Genomic DNA, 23,264 nt, shown 5'->3' on the forward strand with positions numbered 1-23,264 from the left:
TACTACCGTACTACCGCTTTGGTATGGATCTATCGAAGACGCAATTTGTTGTAACAGAGAGTGGTAAATAAAACCCAGAGCTATCTTTGCTAATTTGGGTATTGTCAATATTGGTCTCAATTGATGACAGATCTGGGGTGACTTAGCTTTCGTTATGACATGGACATAGGAAGCTTTCCAAATCTTTGTAAATAATTGCTCAGTGAAACACTGTTTTAATACAGTTGCAATTGGTTTGGCTAGGAAAAGTGAGTGTTCTTTCAGTAGTTTAACGGGAAGTTCGCCTGGGTATGAGGCACAATTGATACTTAGCCGTCCGATTGCATAGAAAATGTGGCATTTCCGACACCTCTATGATTTCATCCATACTACAATTAATAATGTCACTCATTTGTTGGTTACTTACGGTTGGGTAAGCAGTGCAAATTTGAGTAAAAAATTTGATAAATTCAGAGGCTTTGGTTAGAATAGAAAGAAAGAAAGAAAGAAATTTTATTTGAGCCCTACGGCCATACACAACATGATTTAATAATACAACACTGCACAGAACACACACTCAATATAAAAACAATACTTATTTTCATTCACTCGGGCTCGACTGAGCCTTTCCCGCCTTTTCCACATATCGTGCCATTTTGCATATGGTTCCAGGCATCGAAGACCTCAGAATATCAGAAAGCAGCACCAACCGATGGTCCCCCCAAATTTCATCCCTAAGACTTTCAAGCTCCTGGCACTCCATGAGGAAATGGGCTAAATTATTATCCTCTTTTCTGCAGTACCCACACTTACCATTTGTACCCTTATTTTTTTTTAATTTCTGTCCCCTATGTACTGGAAGGCAATTTCCCCTCAACTGGATCCATGATTTTAAATATCTAAAAGGTAAATTTACCTTAAAATAATATTCTCCCCCAAAAATTTCTTTCACTTTACTATATTCCTTCAGTGTTTCCGACGAACGTACTAAACAACCCCACTCTTGTATCTCTTGGTCTTTCAATCTCTGCATAATTTCTGGAAGGCATTGTGTGTTTCCGGGTCCGTTTCATTCCATCCACAAATAAGAGAAGCCTAGTTTGTCAAGAGATTTCTTGATTTGTTGAGTCCAAGTAGTTTTCCTATTAATTCGAAGCAAATCATTATAAGCTTGTTTAGCCAATCGATCCTCAGGAAGTCGGGCTAATATCAGCCAAAACTTAAATACTTGATAAAGCCGGTGCAATTTCAGTGAGAAGATGCCGAAGTCTCCTTTGATTAGCTGGTTATGTGTTGTCTGGTGCAGCCCGAAGAGTCTTTTGTAGTATCTAAGCTGGACTGATTCTAGCTTCTCCGCGGCCTCCAGGCCCCATAGCTCAGCTCCGTAATGGATTGCCGGTTTAATTTGACTTCGACTTTTTCACTAGGTCATTACGTAATATTATACCCGCTGCTGCTTTCCCTCGCTTTGACATTTCGCTCACATGTTCCTTCCAACTGCAGTTAGGTGTCAGGGTAAATCCCAGATATTTCGCCTTTTCCACTACCTTAATCTCTTGTCCTTTGAACCGAAATTTCTCGTTCTCGACTAAATTCCTTCTTCCTCCTTTATTGAAGATCATTATCTCCGTCTTCCTGAGGTTTAGACCTAGTTTCTTCGATTCAAGGTATTCTGCCATCAGGTCAATTAAAATTTGTTGTTCACGAGCTGTTTTCGCTACTAATGCCATGTCGTCGGCGAACAGCAGAGCCGAAATCATTCTGTTGCCGAGCTTAACGGTTGGGGCCCATCTTTTCTCCAAGAATTCTACGATGTCGTTTACGAATATTCCGAATAGCCGAGGTGACAGGGCACTTCCTTGTTTAACACCTCTTGTCTGTTCAAATATCCTTGAATCTCCTTTTCCAAACATTCTAACGACTGCTTTTGTACTTCCATACATATTAGCTACCAGCTGTGCGAAATGACCTGGTAGTCCAATTTTAATTAATTCCATTATCAGTAATTCCCTATCCACGCTATCGAAAGCTTTTTGCAGGTCTAAAAAAGCCACGTAAAATTTATTTTTTCCTCTCCCATATTTTTCAGAAAGGGCATGCAGTACAAACATTCTGTCCGCTGTATTGTATCCGGCCCGGAAGCCTCCTTGCTCTTCTTTAATTTTTTCGTACACTTCAAGCCATTTTGACAGTCTCACATCAATAATTTTCTCAAATATCTTACTCATCGTTGGTATTAGGGATATGGGTCTATAGTTGTAGTGTTCCTCCGCATTTCCCTTTTTGAAAAGCGGCAAAATTACTGACGTCTTCCATGCTTCGGGCCATTTACATGTGCTAAGAATTGCATTGAAGATGGGGATCAGTATGGGAGCGAATGACAGTGCGAACTTCTTATAAACCATAATAGGGATTCCATCCAGCCCCGGCGCTGTGCCCCCTTTCTTATTCTTCAAAATGTTTTTTATTTCTCCCTCCTTTGTTTCCTCCAGCAAACTGTAGTCATGCTCTTGGAGCGGGAAACAAGTTCCCTCCGTCGGGATAGAATTTAGCACTCCAAGAGGTGCTGTATCGTTTCCTATTTCAAAATATGGTGGCCATGTCACAGTTTGAGACTGGGCATTTTTGTTGGGTAGATTTTCTTTTCTCAGGGTCTTGAATTTTCCTCCAAAATACTTCCATGTCATTCATTTTAAAACTCTCCGATAATTGTTTTATATCCCTCATTTCCGCTTCTCTTTTTTTCTGTTTCAATAACTGTTTATAATCTCACCGGGTAGCTTTCATCTGGAGAACTACTGTCACTTTTAGGGGGCTCTCTTTGAGGGCCTTCACTTTTTCTACTATTTGAATCAATTCTTTTTTCCTTGCTAAACATTCATCATTAAAAAATTTCTTTCGCTCGCTCTCAGGGGGGACACTTTAGGCGTTATTTCGCCTAAAGAATAAGAATATCATTTTAGTTGCTGATTCGTAGTTCAGTTCCTTTATTTTTTCCAGTAAGCCTTTCTGTTGCGTCGGGCGACTTTGACTTTAAGAGTGGTGCTGCTTTTTTCCCGTAAGTATCTTTTTCGGGAAGCTCGGAGGGCTGAGACGACTTTATTTCTCATCTTGCTCGCATTTAATGTGTCTTCTGCGGCATAGAGTTTACATAGCTTTTGATGATGGTTTTTATCTTGGTATCTAACCATGGCTTATCCGTTTCACAAATCGTGCAGTCTTTGATAGAAAAAAACTCGTGGTACTTTGGCTGCAGAATTGAGTATGACGTTTCGACTTGTTCATTAATATTCGTTATGGCAATATGGCAATATTAATATTCGACTGGATCAAAGTCGAAATTAGCGACTCACAAGCCAAAATATTGGATGGAGTTTTCAATGTAGAGACTGTAAGCTATTTTAAACTTATTGGTTTCGACATATGATTTTTGCTCTTTGGTTTCCACCTGAGTACGTTGTAGTCTGACTTTGGAGTGGTCCTAGGGATACTGGTGGTTCATAAAACATCTCAAGATTCGTTTGTGTGAGGTCTAGTACGCTTTCGTGAGTGGGAACATCGACCCCTTATTTCAAATCTATTATCCGTGAAATCTACTTTTTATCAGTTAAGTTTAAAATCTCCAGCTATTATGATGTCTGGATCACTGAATTGTTTGTGAAAATCGTCGACTTAATGCTGCTGGGATGTCACTAATTCATGTCTGTCACTGGCGCTTTCAGGACAATATACTGCTGCCAGAATGATGTAAGTGTAAGTCCTCGGTAATCCTCTCGGCTGGCACCAAAGCCAGATTATTTCTTTGGACAAATCTGAGGGGTTACTAAGTTATCTGCATAGCAAATCTTCACGGCAGTAAATGCCTACTTTGCCTCCGCGTCGTGTATCATGTCTGTCACGCCTGGTATTGAAAAAGTACAGTTTACCTTTAATAGCGCCCGCTTCTGTTGTAATATCCTAGTAAATAGCAATTATTGCTAGTGGTGTCGAGTTGATGCGTAAGACAAGCTCAAACTCGTTCACTTTATTCATCTGTGTTCTGGAGCTGCATAAAATCATACTTGGGAAATGCATTTTGGCAGTTAGAGTGACAGGTTTTAATATAGGACAAAGGTTATCCGAGTTGTTCAAAGCTTGGTCGCAGTAATAAGACCTCAATGTTGGTATAATTTCTGAACGATGTACAGTAATTATGTGTGTCACGTATTAATCATTCTTTCGCGTTTCGTGCCTCTATCTCTACGAACTGTAGGGATTACTGGTATACAGTAGTCGCCGTTATAAAAATCATAGCGCTCTCTGCGTTGTCGATATCTTCTACCAACGCATTTCCCGCGCATTCTCTTTTTCATTTTTAAATAAGATATATAGAAGGCATTTTGTTTAAACGGCCAAACGTTCGCAACATCTTCATAAGGTTTACGCAGCTGACATGCAATAAAAATTTCAATAATAGATGGCGCTCGTCAAGCTCATCCTAACCGACTGGTTATATCGCTAGACTTGAAATCCCTTGTCAGTGAGGACAAGGGCTCAACTCCTGGTGTCACTGGTTATTTCGTTTGGAACAGGGGTCATTGGCGTGGCTGTAAGCTCAACTAAGAATCAACCCAGCTCTAAATGATTACCTGGAGAGATCTGGGGGAGGTAAATAAGAAGAATGTGCGAAAGCACTGGTTGGCTGGCCAACAACTCTCCAATGCCGTGTGCTTTACCTTTTTTTGGGTTACCTTTACCTTTCACTCACAAAAAGTGGTGGATTCAGTTTGTATCGCTTAAAAGCTGAAACTTAAAAGCTTCTCCGTCTTCAGCTGCTTTCCCTCATATTTTCTTAACTTTTCTTTTGACTAACTTTTCATCACAAACACTGCTTTTTTAGAAATTTGGTGCCGCTACTACCAAAAAAGTAAAAATGAAGCGTTTTTTCATTTAAAATTGAGCTTAATTTTCCTAATTTTTAAAGATTTTTGTGGTTCTGTGGGTTTTCACTTAACCAATTCAATCAATCAAATTTCATTTTCACTGGTCCTTGATACTTTCAAGTGTTTATAGGGTGAAACTTAAAAGCTTCTCCGTCTTCAGCTGCTTTCTGTCATATGTTTTTAACTTTTCTTTTGACTAACGTTTCATCACAAACACTGCTTTTTTAGAAATTTGGTGCCGCTACTACCAAAAAAGTAAAAATGAAGCGTTTTTCATTTAAAATTGAGCTTAATTTTCCTAATTTTTAAAGATATTTGTGGTTCTGTGGGTTTTCACTTAACCAATTCAATCAATCAAATTTCATTTTCACTGGTCCTTGATACTTTCAAGTTGTTATAGGGTGAAACTTAAAAGCTTCTCCGTCTTCAGCTGCTTTCTGTCATATGTTTTTAACTTTTCTTTTGACTAACTTTTCATCACAAACACTGCTTTTTTAGAAATTTGGTGCCGCTACTACCAAAAAAGTAAAAATGAAGCGTTTTTTCATTTAAAATTGAGCTTAATTTTCCTAATTTTTAAAGATATTTGTGGTTCTGTGGGTTTTCACTTAACCAATTCAATCAATCAAATTTCATTTTCACTGGTCCTTGATACTTTCAAGTTGTTATAGGGTGAAACTTAAAAGCTTCTCCGTCTTCAGCTGCTTTCTGTCATATGTTTTTAACTTTTCTTTTGACTAACTTTTCATCACAAACACTGCTTTTTTAGAAATTTGGTGCCGCTACTAGCAAAAAAGCAAAAATGATGCGTTTTTTCATTTAAAATTGAGCTCAATTTTCTTTAATTTTTCAAGATGTGTGTGGCTCTGTGGGTTTTCACTTAACCAATTCAATCAATCAAATTTCATTTTCACTGGTCCTTGATACTTTCAAGTTGTTATAGGGTGAAACTTAAAAGCTTCTCCGTCTTCAGCTGCTTTCTGTCATATGTTTTTAACTTTTCTTTTGACTAACGTTTCATCACAAACACTGCTTTTTTAGAAATTTGGTGCCGCTACTAGCAAAAAAGTAAAAATGAAGCGTTTTTTCATTTAAAATTGAGCTTAATTTTCCTAATTTTTAAAGATATTTGTGGTTCTGTGGGTTTTCACTTAACCAATTCAATCAATCAAATTTCATTTTCACTGGTCCTTGATACTTTCAAGTTGTTATAGGGTGAAACTTAAAAGCTTCTCCGTCTTCAGCTGCTTTCTGTCATATGTTTTTAACTTTTCTTTTGACTAACGTTTCATCACAAACACTGCTTTTTTAGAAATTTGGTGCCGCTACTACCAAAAAAGTAAAAATGAAGCGGTTTTTCATTTAAAATTGAGCTTAATTTTCCTAATTTTTAAAGATATTTGTGGTTCTGTGGGTTTTCACTTAACCAATTTAATCAATCAAATTTCATTTTCACTGGTCCTTGATACTTTCAAGTTGTTATAGGGTGAAACTTAAAAGCTTCTCCGTCTTCAGCTGCTTTCTGTCATATGTTTTTAACTTTTCTTTTGACTAACTTTTCATCACAAACACTGCTTTTTTAGAAATTTGGTGCCGCTACTACCAAAAAAGTAAAAATGAAGCGTTTTTTCATTTAAAATTGAGCTTAATTTTCCTAATTTTTAAAGATATTTGTGGTTCTGTGGGTTTTCACTTAACCAATTCAATCAATCAAATTTCATTTTCACTGGTCCTTGATACTTTCAAGTTGTTATAGGGTGAAATTAAAAGCTTCTCCGTCTTTAGCTGATTTCTGTCATATGTTTTTAACTTTTCTTTTGACTAACTTTTCATCACAAACACTGCTTTTTTAGAAATTTGGTGCCGCTACTACCAAAAAAGTAAAAGTGAAGCGTTTTTTTCATTTAAAATTGAGCTTAATTTTCCTAATTTTTAAAGATATTTGTGGTTCTGTGGGTTTTCACTTAACCAATTAAAATCAATCATATTTCATTTTTACTTGTCCTTGGTACTTTCAAGTTGTTATAGGGTGAAACTTAAAAGCTTCTCCGTCTTCAGCTGCTTTCTGTCATATGTTTTTAACTTTTCTTTTGACTAACTTTTCATCACAAACACTGCTTTTTTAGAAATTTGGTGCCGCTACTACCAAAAAAGTAAAAATGAAGCGTTTTTTCATTTAAAATTGAGCTTAATTTTCCTAATTTTTAAAGATATTTGTGGTTCTGTGGGTTTTCACTTAACCAATTCAATCAATCAAATTTCATTTTCACTGGTCCTTGATACTTTCAAGTTGTTATAGGGTGAAACTTAAAAAAGCTTCTCCGTCTTCAGCTGCTTTCTGTCATACGTTTTTTTCATTTAAAATTGAGCTTAATTTTCCTAATTTTTAAAGATATTTGTGGTTCTGTGGGTTTTCACTTAACCAATTAAAATCAATCATATTTCATTTTTACTTGTCCTTGGTACTTTCAAGTTGTTTTAGTGAATGGACACATTCCATTCTAAGCTCTTCTAATTATTTCAGATGGCTGTGAGGCTTATGTGGTGCCGTTTATCATTGAACTGCGTATTAGTGGCATTATGTGGACTAAATCCAACGCTAGATGTTTTTATTAGTACATCAAAGAATTTATTCAAGAAGTGTATTTCATCTTTGAAAAATGCGGAATCGACATATCCGTTCAACGTCCCACCTCATATTATTTTAGATACAATTGTCCTCGGGTAAGTACTTATGTTCCTCCTGTAGTTCTATGCCTTACAGAATTTGCCCTAGGAAATGTGCGATTTTGAGAAACCTTCTGTTGTAACTTCCAACGAAAGGACAAGATACTTAATTTTTTTTTTTTAAATTAAGTTTTCTAATTTTTCTGTCATTTAAAAAGTTCCATAATTCATTTCAAGTATAATTCGATAGATGGACCAAATTGTCGTCTTATGGTGGTTCAGGAAAACTGTAGAATTTCGGAGAAATTTTTCAAAAATTTTCAAAGGGATAACCAAAATTTGGCAAAAAGAAAACCAGAACCATAAATTTTGCAAAGAAAAAACTGAAACGAAAAAGTTGCAAAGAGAAAACCAAAACCAAAAATCTTGCAAAGAAAAAACTGAAGAAAAAAATTTGCAAAGAGAAAACCAAAATCGAAAATTTGCAAAGAGAAAACCAAAACCAAAAATTTGCAAAGAGAAAACCAAAACCAAAAATTTTGCAAAGGGAATATAGCCTTAATTGAAAGAATGGTGAAGATTAAATCGACGTAAAGAGGTGTTATATATTTGTTTCGATCCAACGCTGTTTTTGATGGGTTTCAGGCTGTTCTTTGAAATTCCCATAAAATTGTTTTCAAAATAACATATTACTACTAAGACTACTCAAGACATTAGTTACTATTCCTGAATCAGCTGGAAATGGCTATTTTTCTCTCTAGCCTGTTTGTTTCAAAACGCGTTTTTATTATTTTTGATTATTATGGGCAAAATCATTCCAAGCTAATCATTCCAATCATTCCAGTTTATTCCAAGCAAAATCAGCGTGGAAAATTTGCAAGAGGGGTACGATTGAAATTTCAGTAAAAACTGTGATTTTATCCAATTCCAGCTTAAATAATATTTAGCTGCAATTTTATTCAGCTGTTGTAATATTCAGCAACAAAATATAGTTTTAAAGATTTTTTTTTCTACTTAAATCATCGTAAAATTTATTTTTTTTGAAAAGTAGTTTTCTCTTGTAGAATCATGCCATTTTGATTTAGATACAATTATGTTGTAGAAGCTGTGTATTACCGCACATATGGCAAGTCTCATCGACAGTCTAAATATGTCTTTAAAGATCTTTTTGAAGTTAAAATGAGTATTCATTCTAGTATCTAATGAAGTTGTTTGATTTGTATTTACACTTTTTTTCTGAATTTAACATCTGATGTTAATTTCAAGGTTATGTTCACGCCACATCAAGTTAACGTTCAATTTAAGTAAATACTTGGTAAATGTTACATTTTTTTAACTCGTTTTCGTTAGCTCACTGAGTTTTCTATTTGTTCCGCAAAATTGTTAAATTTTTGAACCAGGTTTCAACCACTTCTGAAAATCTAATTATTTCTTATTATTGTTATAGTTTATTTTCTATTTGTTCCGCAAAATTGTTAAATTTTTGAACCAGGTTTCAACCACTTCTGAAAATCTAATTATTTCTAATTATTATTATAGTTTATTTTCTATTTGTTCCGCAAAATTGTTAAATTTTTGAACCAGGTTTCAACCACTTCTGAAAATCTAATTATTTCTAATTATTATTATTATTTAATAATTATTATTAATTAATAATTATAATTAATAATAATTATATTATTATTATTATTATTAATTATTATTTTTATTAATTATTATTATTAATTATTATTTTTATTAATTATTATTATTAATTATTATTAATTATTAATTATTATTATTAATTATTATTAATCATTATATAATTATTATTAATTATTATTAAATATTATTAATTAATAATTATATAATTATATTATAATAATTATAATTATAATTAATTATTATTATTTCTAATTATTTCACTTGTGATGACAGTGCAATAAAACAAACTTTCCTGAAACTTTTCGTGGTTTCATAAAAAAAAAAAAAAAAAAAAATCAACCTAAACGCATGATTGGGCACAACAAAATTAATACTGTTTTTCTTTATTCAACTTACAAATTAAAAAAAACAAAACATTATGCCCCATCAGAGAGTAGAGCTCCTAAGGATGGGACAGTACAAAGACATAAAAAAACCCATCAAAATCTCGTCATACTAATAATTCCAAAAATTTAAGCGGCAAAAAAACAAACAAAATAGAAAATAAACCACTAAAGAGAAGCAACAAGGATAAGTAAATAACTAAATATCGGGCAGGAATGGGGTGGTAGGCCATCCCAAACACAGGGACACAAAAACAAAACACACAAAAAGAAGATCAAATATTTTAATATTCCATTATCAATGGTGAATTATCAAAGATTAGCAAACAATCTTTAATAATTGCCTTTTTTAAATTTAGCTGAGATTTTTGGGATGGATCAAACAGAATTTTTTCATTCAGCCTATAATTGTTTGTAATTAAGGGTATTTGGTGCCTAATCGAAAACCTTGACCTTTCAGAACTTACAAAAGGAATTCGGTGCATCCCAGGCTGGTGCATCCAGTATCTTAAGTTCGAATCATATATAAGACAATTTTTTGCAATGTGTAATCTCTGTCCAGCACCCATTCATTTCTGATGATCAATTCTCCTAAAACCTTAATTTATGGAAACCTTAATTTCTCCTAAAACATAATAAAGGTGTACTTTCTGATGAGAAGTGTAAGATCCTTTGCGGTATACCTGCAGAAAAGTGTTATTAATAATAGCACGAATTTTCGTAAAGCATTAACAGCACATATTGAATTTTTTTACAGTCCTTCAGGTTTCTAAAGTGTGTAGACTACATATTTCATATAGGGTAATATTTAATAATTGAATTTTTCATTACAAATCACCTTTGTAATTGAAGATAAAGATAATATCAGCAGAAGATAATGTGAAGGAATTATAGTTCGTATTAGGCAGCTATTTACTTTTCTTTATTTAGACAGCAACCCTAACATAACCTAAACTATCCCCCCCCCCCTAATGTGCGAATATATAGCCCAAATTATACAAGTCCAACTATAACCTCCCCTCTATAACCTCCCCTCTATAACCAACTATCCCCCCTCCTCTTGTATACCCCCTTGTATAGTAGTAGTAGTAGTATTAATTTATTAACCAAAGGAAATAACACAGACAAAATCAATCGGTAGCGCACCAAAAGCGTTGCTTGCGAGGGTGTGTTACTAACAAAAAAGAACAAAAAATAGAAGAGAAAAAAAACAAAAAAACAATGAGTTAATCTAAAATGAGCAGAAAGATGAAACCGTGTACCGAGAAAAAAAATTACACAAATAATTCATACACAATCAAACAACATAATATCATGATCCCGAAGCAAAAAAAAAGAAAAAAAAAAAAAAAAAAAAAAAAACAAAAACAAAAAACAATAAACAATTATTTCAATCAATCAATCTCAATCTATTTCAAAGGTATACCTACAAAGAAACCCCACACGCAGCACGGCTTTAAATTGATTAATGGGCAATTCTTTGATTCTTGGAACAAGCTTATTCCATAGCTTAGCCCCTCTATAAATAATTGAAAAAGCAGTTCTACTTGAAACTAGGGGAGGAACCTCAATATCTCCACTTGTTCGAGTTCTGTGATCATGAATATTAGATATAAATGAAACAACATAAACTGGTGATAGGGCACAGTAAAAAAAAAAAAAAAAAAAAAAAAAAAAAAAAAAAAAAATACTACTTAGAAGACTTGATAGCGCAGCTGTAAGAATACTTGCCTGTGACCGTGGTAGCTTAGGTTAAACTTTGTCTTAGCGAAAATCCATGAATCGTCCGAATATTCAATTACCTTCAGATGACAGTGCAGTAATGCAACATTTCTTGGAACCTTTCTTACTTTAATTAAGTAAAATAAATAAAACAATACAGCACCAGCACATCAAGATTTTATCATGTAATGTCATATCACAACCGTGATGGGCATTGTCATATATGTAATGGGCATTGTAATTAGAAGTATGAAGTGTATAAATATTTGCAAAAGAATAAATAAAATTTCATGGCAGTAAAATTAGAATTTTATAAAAATTTAAAAATAATAGAAGTTAAAAAACTTGCTTTTAAAATTGACTAAGAAGCAGAAGACAATTTTTTTTCTCGAGATCCTGTGAATATAAGTTAAGACGAGTGGCGTAAAACTTATTGAGCTTTATATTGCTTGACCTTTTTAATTCGTTTTTTATTGCTGGCCGACTTTTTCCTATATGTATTTATAACTTTGATCAATTGGATATCTATGTTATGAAAAGCCCATTTTGTTTGCACCCCTCATTTCCAGTAATATTCATAGATTACCAAGAAAAAATATTTTCTTCTTTTTAGACTATTTTGAAAACGGATTTTAAGAACATATCTGTTACTTATGAAAAAGTATTTGAATTTAACGAAGGCATTCAAATTCACTGCTAAAGGTACACTTAAAGATGGCTTTGAAGCTGAAATGTTTCTGCTGGTTTTCAGAATTTATGTAACCCTTGTATTTACATAAGTTATTAAATTACATTTCCCCTTATATTTACTTTTCGCTTTGCTTTTTTTTGCCTTTTTACCTTGTATTTATACTTTCTTTCTTGAATTTAATATCTTATTTTCCTAGATTTAGATATATTTAGATTTCTTGCTATTTGAAAGAGGTGTATCAGTTTCTATCATATTTATAGTAGAAACCCTGAAAGAACGAAGAAACACATTCTAGTATTTTGAAATTTGTCGCACGATAAAACTTGCTATCCTAAGCCTTGTCTTAACCAGTGTTAACCAGTGTATTTACATAAGTTATTAAATTACATTTCCCCTTATATTTACTTTTCGCTTTGCTTTTTTTTTGCCTTTTTACCTTGTATTTATACTTTCTTTCTTGAATTTAATATCTTATTTTCCTAGATTTAGATATATTTAGATTTCTTGCTATTTGAAAGAGGTGTATCAGTTTCTATCATATTTATAGTAGAAACCCTGAAAGAACGAAGAAACACATTCTAGTATTTTTAAATTTGTCGCACGATAAAACTTGCTATCCTAAGCCTTGTCTTAACCAGTGTTAAAAGGGTCTGAAGGTACATGGTACCTTACGAAACTTATGCAAAAATTACGCAAAAATAACAGGTTTCGCCTCAATACTAAGATCAGTTATGATGAACATAAATTCTGTAGAAAAATTGAACGGTGCTCTGTGTTACAGTTATTTTATTTCTTAAATGATTTGGTAAAAAAAACTAGGGAGTGGGCAATTACCCCCCATTAATGGACAACCAAAATTTGTTATGTAGTTTTCAGCTCTTATTTAAAAACTTTTTTGCCTATTTTCGTGAAAAAAAGCAACAAAAAAGGCAAAGAGCCAAAAAAAGCTTGAGCAAAGAATCGAACCGGCATCTCCGTCTGAAATCCTAGCTGTTCTAAATCTATAACGAGCATTGTCTCAGTATTAAAATGAGTTATGGTGAACATGAATGGTGAAGAAAAAATTGAACGGTGTCGTATTTTAGAGTTATTTAATTTCTTAAGTTAAATTGGCAAAAAAACTAGAGAGGGGGCAATTGCCCCCCACCAGTTGACAACCAAAATTTGTTATGTAGTTTTCAGTTATTATTTTAAAACTTTTCTGCATATTTTCGGAAAAAAAAAAACAGAAAAAAAAAACAAAGAACCAAAAAAAAGGCTTGGGCAAATAATCATGTCTGAAACAATAGCTGTTCTAAATCTATTACGAGTATTGCCTCAATACTAAAATAAGTTATAGTGAACATGAATGGTGAAGAAAAATTAAGAAAAATTAAAATTAAACTCTATTTCCTCTATTCACAATTACCAAAGAAGGCGTGATTTCTACTACCTTTTTTTGCAATTAAGAAGAGCCAATGTACCCTTCAAGACGTGGGTAAAAGGGTACTAGTTTTAATAAACAGTTTAGTTTTATACTCGAATATATTCGCACCGTTCCCCCTCAAAATATCAAAGAAGCACTAGATATCTTGTGAAACCAAAATGTTTTTGTAATAGAGATCCGTATTCTACCTTGCCATTCTTTGATCCTTCCGGCTCTCATTTTAAAATCCTAGTTATGTCCATCTTTTTGAATACTGAAGTACTTTTTTCTTTTTTTAAGTATTTTACATCTTTATTTTTCCAGGTACCTTGTGATGGATCGTGAATCCAATCGTGCTGTTAGTTCTTTTTGTCCTCACAGACAGCCAGTTAAATTTCCGTTTCCTGTAAAAGTTGTACTTGCCCCCTTTGTCCGTATGAAGTTGCTCAGAGATGCTGTCCGGTATTTAAAAGAAATTCCAGAAAGTAAGTTAAAGGGCATTGTTTGTTGGTAACTTTTATGGTCGTCCGTAGTTGTAAAGGCCATAAATGCCTGAAGACAATCCTGACCTGAGAATGGGGAAGGAAGGGCTACTCTTATTGAGCTTTTAAAGAATTTTCCTTTTCATTACTCTTCACACTCTTTATTAATACGCGGATGATTTAAATCATGTTAGCATGTTTGTGTATATTAACATACATATGATGTATAACATTTAAATGTATAGCGTATTTAATATTCAAGTATATTTAAATATTTACTCACCTATAAACATTAGATGTTGAATATACTTATATGTTGAATACACACACACACACACACACATATATATATATATATATATATATATATATATATATATATATATATATATATATATATATATATATATATATATATATATATATATATATATATATATATATATATATATATATATATATATATATATATATATATATATATATATATATATATATATATATATATATATATATATATATATATATATATATACTAAAAGGACTTCAGACAAGGGTAAGTAAGAAAGGGAAAATTTACAGAAGGGGAGACCACCCCTCCTCTTGCGTAACAGTTAATGTTTTTTTTTTATTTTGATTTTAAATTTAGTATGTTATGTATGACCAGTTGCCCTCACTTATTTATTGAAACCTTTTTATTTATGTTAATCTTTTATGTATTATCCATTGTCAAATTTTGCTCTTCTCTAAAGTTGTAAACGCTGAGAAGCATTGACTTCAACTAAAACCGCCGTTTCCTAGTATGTTTCTCTAGCGAAAAGGTTAAAACAAAATCTTCATTGAATAAAAGCCTTAAAAGTTGTTTCTGTTGTAAATAAAACGAATGAACATATAGAAAAACGGGCATAATATTTCAAATAAGACAATGAAAAAATATATGAACTTTAATAATAATGAAGGTCTAAATATTTTGGTCTCAGGTCCGGAAGCCCTTATACAAAAAAAAACTAAATAGAACATATTAAGAAAAGGCCCATGTCTTAATAACCTTTGTTCTTCAGTTCTTTTCACCGCCACCCTTGATCAGTTCTGAATAATTGGGGTAAAAGTTTCTGATCCGTAGCATCTGTACAAGGATGAGGTGGAGATGGATGAGATTTTCACGCTTTAGTTGCTTCATCTGCTGTTTCATTGTGCTCAATTTTAGAGTATCCAAATTATGGTAATTTGGTTTCTGTATGGTTCTAAACCAATCAGAGTTTCATAGCAGTCCCTTATATTGCTGTCCACCATCAAGCAGGGATGTATAAAGACCTTAAGTAGGGCTGTACATAGCCCTTAAACATGTGTGGTTATCAGTTAGGATGTAAGTATCTCTTCCCGTAATTTCCATTTGTGTCAGTCTTTTAGCTGCCTTCTCTATTCCAAACATTTCAACCTGTAAAAGGCAAATTCTTCCTGAACTCAACTAGCTATGTTCCTGTCATGGCCATATCCAGGGGAAGCGGTTTCTGAGTTTGAACCCCCTACCTTTCGAGCTTTTTGTTTGACTTGTACAAACATACAAAAAATTTTTTTATATGTTTTTTTAAGTTTTTTATTGTATTCTCCGACCGAACAAAAATCCTGGATGCACTCTTGGTCCATATCCACCTCTGGAGTTCTTTGGTATATTACTAGTCCAGTATTTTCTATCAAATCGTAAGCCATCCTTTTTACACGCTATTCCGTTACTTTGATGGAACAGTTCAATCTTCTGTTCAGTTTCTTTTCTATCCTTCATGGCAATCTGGAACCAGAGGCGCCATTTGGACCAAATCTTGGGGTGGGCATGAACTCCATCTCGCCCCCCCCCCCGACTCACTTCGTGTCGCATAATCATCTAGGAAATGGGCATTTGACAGAACTCGAGGATTTTATTATGTATCTTACCTACTTTCAAAGTTTATTATGATTAATAGCAAATAGCATAATTACCCCAAGGGTCGTCAAGTAATTACGCTGTTTGGTTAATAGGCGTGCCGTAATTTCAAATCAATTGGACAGAATGGATTATGTTGGACATAATGGATTATTATGGCCGGCAAAGGGCCCTTTGTGGTGGAAGCTTGGGCCCCCTGGTAAATCTGGGGTGGGAATTTGCCCACCCCTGACACCCTCCCCCCAAATGGCGCCTCTGTCTGGAACTGCCTTTTAGGTTGTAGTGATGGGATAATGCTGTCCTTGGATAATTGTAGCCCCCTGCACTTCAACATCAGTGAGTTTCAATTGTCAATATGAATTTTACTTCCCCCCATTTTGTATCTATTGTCTCCAGGTCTATTTAGAACTAATCTATAATCTGACAGCACTTTTTATTGCTTCTTTTTCAAAAAGATAGTCTATCAGTTGAAGTCCTAAGAATGTCTCCATAGCTGCCATAGCCATTCTATGGTATGCTGATGTTATCACCAGGGATGCAAATCTAGATGATAGGTTTCATGTGAATCATCCATAACGATTCAGCCCAGAACACTACTCCCTATGACAGCATCGGTTTATTATTGACTTATATAAATACATAATCTCATTTGGAGCTAGGTATTGAACTAGGGAACCCATTACTTTCCTGGCTCTTTTATGCGTGTCAATTATAGTAGGTTTATATTTTATTTAATATTGTCAATTATAATTAAACTTCACCTGTTTTTTACCGAACACTCGGTAGTCATATGTTTTTTAGAGTGGAAGGAGCTAACTACTTCCAGTTTTTTTTTCGCAAAAATTACTACTCTACTCTTTTCAGGGGTTAGTTGTCTTTTTTTTTTTTTTTTTTATATCAAATTTGGGCTTCACCCAACACATGTTGTCCCGATTCAAATAAAGTCTTCAAACATTTGCATCTCATTTTATGGAGGCTAGGTCAACTGCGTATTCCTGGGTATATCCAGGATCATGCTTTAGTAGCCTCAAGATACTACACATGACAAGGTTCTTTGCATAAGGGGAGTTTGCTTCTCCTTTTGGGTAGCCTTCTGAACAGTATATGCTTTCTTAACCCCCTTAAGTTCTACAATGATATGTTGATTCCTGAACGTATGGGTGTTCCATTTTTGGATGGATCTTTTCAAGCTCTGTTAAATTTATCTAACAAAAGTAGCATTATCAAGTGCTCCTTCTGTGTCGAGAAATATTCCTAGGGCTTTACGCTCCAGACCTTGTTTCACTCAGCACACCGATTAGTAAAATACTACTTCCATAGAACTTCCTGTTTTAAATCTTATTTGGTTATCCAATACCATGTTCTTGATATCAGATAACAATAAATCAAATGTTCCACTACTTTCATTTGAAAGAATTTTAATCATTCTATATGGCCGGGGGTTTGAAGAGTTCGATTACCAGAGTTTAAAATTTGACCCAGTATCAGCGTTGCCAACGCGGTACAATTGTACCGTTTTTTTTGTGCTATTCAGAGACCACGGTACCACTAGGTACATTAGAAACTTTTTGGTACAATACATAATTTCCTCTACATTTTGGTTTTCTTTGCTCCTTTCTGACATCGATATCTGTTCAAGTTTTAATTTATCGAAAATTTTCCGTTTTTGTCGGTAAATTTTCAACCTGCTGTTCACATGGTACATATTAATTTATTGTGGCACAATCTCAGTCGAAAACTGGCCAAGTTTATTTCAAAGAGTTGGCAACGCTGTCATGTATTGATCAACAAAAACAAAACTTGTAAATTAAAAAATAAAAAAAAAAATAGTCCTGTGGTGGCGCAGTGGATTTGACCTTAGCTTGGTAATACGGGACCCAGAGATCGAATCACGCTGCTGGAATGCACTGCAGGGCCGACGCAGGGACCTTAGTAGTCAAGAAGCGTCGTTAATTCTTAAATAATAATAATAAAATAAAAAAATAGGATTCAATATTAACTTATCTTATTATTTAAGGTAAAACAGATAACTATTACTTATGTTTTTTGTGGTATTTGATTCCTATAAATTACCTAATGGAGAATTTATCACTTAATTTGCATAGGTCTATGCACTGATTAAGATCCATACTTAATTTAACCTAATTTGCATTTACTAAATACGATGACGTTATTAATCACTATAAATTGCACTAATCAATTAATTTACTTAATTTGGACTGAATAAAAAGGTATAATAATTTTATTTTCGATGAGATTGTTGGTATTGTATTTAATATATTTACTAACAATAGATCAAAGCAAGTTATATTAAAATTATTGATAATGGAAACTCTTGAGTTTTTCTTTTTTTTAGTCAGTCTTGTATCACAATTCTTCAACGTCTGTATACAGTTTTCATTTGTACAAATTTGTTGTATTGATGTTTTTTTTATATTCAATATTCTTTTTTTTTAAATACTAACGGACTAAAAAATAAGTCCTTTATCTTCACCTCTCATTTCTATGTAGCATTTGGAATTTTTTTTTAGTCCCCACCACTCCTGGAAAGCGTTAAAAAAGAGAGAGTAAAAATGAGGAATGCCAGAAAATGAGCAGTTTGTATGAAGTTTGGATGGAAACAGAAATACAGCGAAGAGAAACAAGGTGATTCAAAACCAACAAAACAAAAGAGAAATACAAATATTAAATGAAAAATGACACAGTATTAGCACGGGATTCTGATTAATGGGTAATTCTTCTGGGCTTGGTTTGTTTTGCGGGCGTTGAAAAACCTCTTCCTAGCTAATTTATCTTTTATGGTTTTCGTCTCCGTAGTAGCGTGATATTTCTGGGCATGAATATAATATGAGTCGGAGATAATAGGCTTGAGATTGTCTGTGTAGTATTTTGACTCTTGTTGATCGGAGAGCATCGCCAAGAGCTTAAAACCTTGTTGTGACGAAGATAGGCCCAGGATTGCAGGAAGCCTCCATTCAATTGAAGGTCCCAGGGACTTCTTACTGTCCGGTTCTAAGCCGGCTTAAGCGTTTTGGTGTAGACTAGAGAACATGTGTTGGTCTCCGTCCTGCAGTGGTATCCGGGACTATTGCTTTTCCTAAGGTCAAAAGAATGTTAATGATTTGAAGAATATGAAAATTTGAACTGGAATGTTACGACGTTAAAAAATAACTACCATATCGACATTTTGACTGACAAGTTCAGACGGTTTGATTTGGTCTTATTAGGAATTTCAGAAACTCATATCCTAGGGGTAGGAAGCATGAAATTGGGTGATATGAAGTTTATTTACTCAGCTAGGAAGGAAGGGAGTAGGGATTATGGTGAATAAGGAAGCTGATAAGTCTTGCTTAGGTTGGGAAGGTATTAATAATAGAATACTAATCGCTCATTTTATGACTAAGAAGTTCAGGATGTCCGTTATAGTAGTATATGCACCTCTTGAACCGACTGACGGAGATACTACTGACTCAGATAAATTTTACTTATAGTTCAGGAGCAAATAGAAAGGATCCCAGATAGAAATATGGTGTATTTATAAGGACATTTTAACGTCTGGGTCGGTAGAAATAGGGATAGATGGTGTTCTAGCCTAGTTAAATTTGGTGTTGGAAAGGAAAACAGTAATGGCTACAGACTGCTTCAATTCTGTAGGTATAACAATCTAGTTATGACCATTGCAGAGTTTGGTCATAAAATGACCAGGGTGTATAGGAGTGCTGTTATTGATGTTAAAAGTAAGTATCACCATCTAGCACTACCTCCCAGAAAGTTATGATGTTGGCAGACCCCAGGGTGGGAATTTGAGATAAACTTTCCAGGAACACCGGCGACACAGAGGAGATGTCATTTTTGTCAAGAAAATGTACCAAAACAACATGGCTAACTCCATTTTTACTCCCTCCCTTGCCACTGTGACACGAGGCCACTCAATGAAGCTGTAACAGGAGCACTCCAGACGCAGAGAGAGGACGAACTTTTTCTCAGTACGTGCTGTCTCAACTTGGAACAGTCTTTCCAATGAGACTGTCACTGGTGAATCAATTAGTTCTTTCAAAAATGCAGTTGATTTGGAGTGGAGTAACGCGGAATGGAAGTACCAGTGGGAGGCCACACCCCATCACACCCACTAATTGTGTCACCTCATCAATTCAACAGCGAGATGTTCTAAAGGAGGATGCAGTCCACCTTATCTCGCTGTAAATGCGATTTAAGGTAATTTAAGGTAACAGTTGAATACTAAACTGGAGTTTAATACTTGACTATGTAGAAGATGGATCGAATAATTTTAGGAAAACAATTTGTGAAGTTGCTTATGACTTCATAGGGAAGAAAGTTAGGAACGTAGCTAGGGATATTAGTGAAAAGGCTTTACATATAATAGAGAGGATAACGGGTTTGTACAAGAGCCATCTGAGTGATAGATCATGTGGAAACATATCGTCGTGGAAACATGATCATATCAAAATATCGTACTGGCATGTTAATAAGCTGAGAGGGAGTAGTTAATACGGACTTGTCCCAGTTAAAGATAGGAACGGTGCAACAATTAGTGATAAGGAAAGAATTAGAAACAGATGGACAGAACATTTTAAGAATAAACCGAGATAAATAATGCAGATAGTAAATAATAATAATTAATGCTAAACCGAGATAGAGTTGCAGGAAAAGATATAGCGGAAAATGGAAAAGTTTATGATACGTTGGATTTGAAGGAAGATTTGTTTTGTAAGAAAGAATTAGCGACTGTACTAGAAGGATTAAAAAAAAATTAGGCTCCAGGTGCTGATAGTTTGGTGAATGAGTTTCTTAAATATGGTGGCTTTGAGGTTGTGTTACTGAAGATGATGGATATGATTTTGAAAAGGGGAAGTATTTAGCAATTTTAGGAAAACCCAGTTAAACTACTGTATAAGAAAGTTGATAAGAATGGGTGTGGTGATTATCGAGGCATTAGTCTAGTCTTTGTAGGTAGCAAATTACTTAGTAATATTATATCTTTTAGACTGAGAGATGCTGTAGACAAAGTTATAAGAGAAGAAACGTGTGGTTTTAGAAAGGTCAATAATTGATCAATAATTGAGAAGTGTCTGAATGAAAACTGAGGTCCAAAACACTTTTGGTCCTCAGTTTTATAGATTATACCCAATCTTTCGATTTTTTTTTACAGAAGAGCTTTAGCGAAGGTCTTATCCTTGTATAGTATGCCAGACAAATACATTAAAGTGTTTAGTGCTATGTACGAGGATAACACTGCTGTGGTTAAGGTGGGAAATAAGGTAGCAGCTGGCTTCGTATTAAATCAGGAGTTAAGCAGATTTGTGTTTTATCCTTGTTTATATGGATCATTTTGATGGACTTTGTCTTAAGGAGCACAGGAAAGGCGATTGGAGACCGCGGAATCAAATGGGGAGGAAAAACTTTCCTGGACGTAGATTATGCTGATGATCTAAGCATCCTAGATGAAAGTGTGAGCAAAATGAATCAGCATTTAGAGGTTTTGCTAGTTCAGGGTGCTAGAAAAGGTTTGAAAATTAATGTTAAGAAGACTAAGTCGCAAAGGCTAGAAATAAGTAAAAATGAAAAGGTGACGTTGGGTAACGAAAAGATTGGTCAGGTGGATTGTTTCACTTACCTTGGTAGTATTATCATTAAGGACGACGGGAGCAGTGAAGATGTTAAATGTAGAATAGCCAAGACTCAGAGTGTTTTTCCACAGTTGAAAAAAGTTTGGAAGAATAGGGAGATGAGTCTGAAAACGAAGACTAGTATGTTGGTAGCTATAGTGATGACAATGGTTAAATATGATTCTGAAGTATGGGTACTCCGAAAAGCAAATGAAGATTTGCTAGATGTGCTCAAGAGAAATTGCCTGCAGATCTTTATTTGTACCCGGCTGACTGATCGTATTTCAAACAGTAGGCTTTACGAAAAGTGCTGTTCAGTCCCGCTTTCTAGGGCTATAATGAGAGAAAGGTTTAGATGGCTTGGGCACGTTCTGTGGAGGAAGGATGACAGATTGCCGAAGGATTGTCCTTTTTGGCCAATCTTGCAGGGCCAAACGGAATGCAGGTCATCTGCGGTTGGGGTGGGCGAATGTCGTAAAGATAGATTTAAGGAAAATGGTAACTTCTTGGGAGGCTGCAAAGAGGGAGGCCTTTAATTGATTGGGATGGAGGAGTATTGTCCGTAGCTGTGTTAGCCTAAAGTGGCTTGATGGTGCGGTTAGGTGTTAGTAGTCGTAGTAGTAAAAATACATGAGATAATATAAAAAGGCGAACCTTAAAAAAGAAAGAAAGAAGGAAGACACGGTCAAGCATGGTTAAATCAATATACTAAAGGTTCAGTTTGAATGGTGCACGAAGAAGAAAGAATAGAAAAAAAACACTTGGCAAAACATTCGTCATAAAGACTCATAGAGTTCTCTACTAGAACATAAGGAAAACCCCTTAGATCTAAATGGATCATTGAAATTGCTATTGTGCAACAATATGATATCTATTTACAGATTACCGTCTTAGCTATAAGTTACAATATTGATGGAAAGCCTTAGTTTTAGTAATTTGCCCTTCGAAAAACAATTAAAACGCCTTTTTTAAAGTTTAGATTTCAATCTGTAAATTGTCTTAATACCAAACGGTGTTCTACTCTGTTTATGTTTGCCAAAATTTTAATAAGCGCATTCAAAAAAAAAACTTAATTCTAAAACTGAACTAAAATTCTATGTGTTTGTCCGTAGTAGTTCATTCGAATTTCTAGGATGCGCTCGTGTTCGATATTATTTACCCTATTTGATTTTTATTTTCATGTCTGATTTGTCAAGATTATTGGTGAATGAAAAAAAAGTGCTGTTTTTTGTCCCTAAGCCTGTGAATTGAGATGTTCTGAACCCTTTTTAATAAAATTCTGCCTTTAGCATTATCCATTTTTCGAAGTTTTGCTTGTTCCTTATTTAATTTTTATTTAAGGTATCCTAAATAATCGCTTCCCTGACGAAATTTTTTGTAGAATATTTAACCAAATTCATGTAGCAATCCAAAGAAAATAATTAGGAAATGTCTTACATATCACCCAAGATTATAGCCCTTAATATAAAATGATATAGTTTCCCCTCTAAAGCTTTTTACAAATTTCATACCACTGTTACGACAAATAATTCGCCCCCTCTTTCGACGATATTATGTTAATTATCTGATTATCTGAAATACGGCTGCATTAATCTTAAGAATTAACCGTTTACCATAATTAACCATTAACCGTAAATCAAACTTGCTGCTGACCAGAATGGTTCACTTGTGTCTGGTATACAGTTGTGTATGAGATGCTAATATTAAGCCTTGTCTTGCTGTTTAATTTGTTTTTCAAAATTGTTGATAATAAAACTAAACCCAAAATCTGTGTCGGTGTCATGAGTGGTCACTCTTATGTCTGGGATGCCATTGTCTCCG

General features: G+C 34.2%; 1 protein-coding gene across 2 annotated transcripts in view; it reads left to right on the forward strand.

Moving 5' to 3' along the window:
- LOC136033639 (protein fuzzy homolog) overlaps positions 1–23,264 on the forward strand; it is a 47,941-nt gene that overhangs the window by 21,349 nt on the left and 3,328 nt on the right. For both annotated transcript variants that reach the window (XM_065714448.1, XM_065714449.1), the window contains 2 exons: positions 7,426–7,625; positions 13,738–13,898. In XM_065714448.1, the coding sequence (XP_065570520.1) occupies positions 7,426–7,625; positions 13,738–13,898 (361 nt within the window). The remainder of the gene's footprint in view (positions 1–7,425; positions 7,626–13,737; positions 13,899–23,264) is intronic.

The sequence above is a fragment of the Artemia franciscana genome, chromosome 12, assembly GCF_032884065.1.
Source record: "Artemia franciscana chromosome 12, ASM3288406v1, whole genome shotgun sequence".
Taxonomy (NCBI): domain Eukaryota; kingdom Metazoa; phylum Arthropoda; class Branchiopoda; order Anostraca; family Artemiidae; genus Artemia; species Artemia franciscana.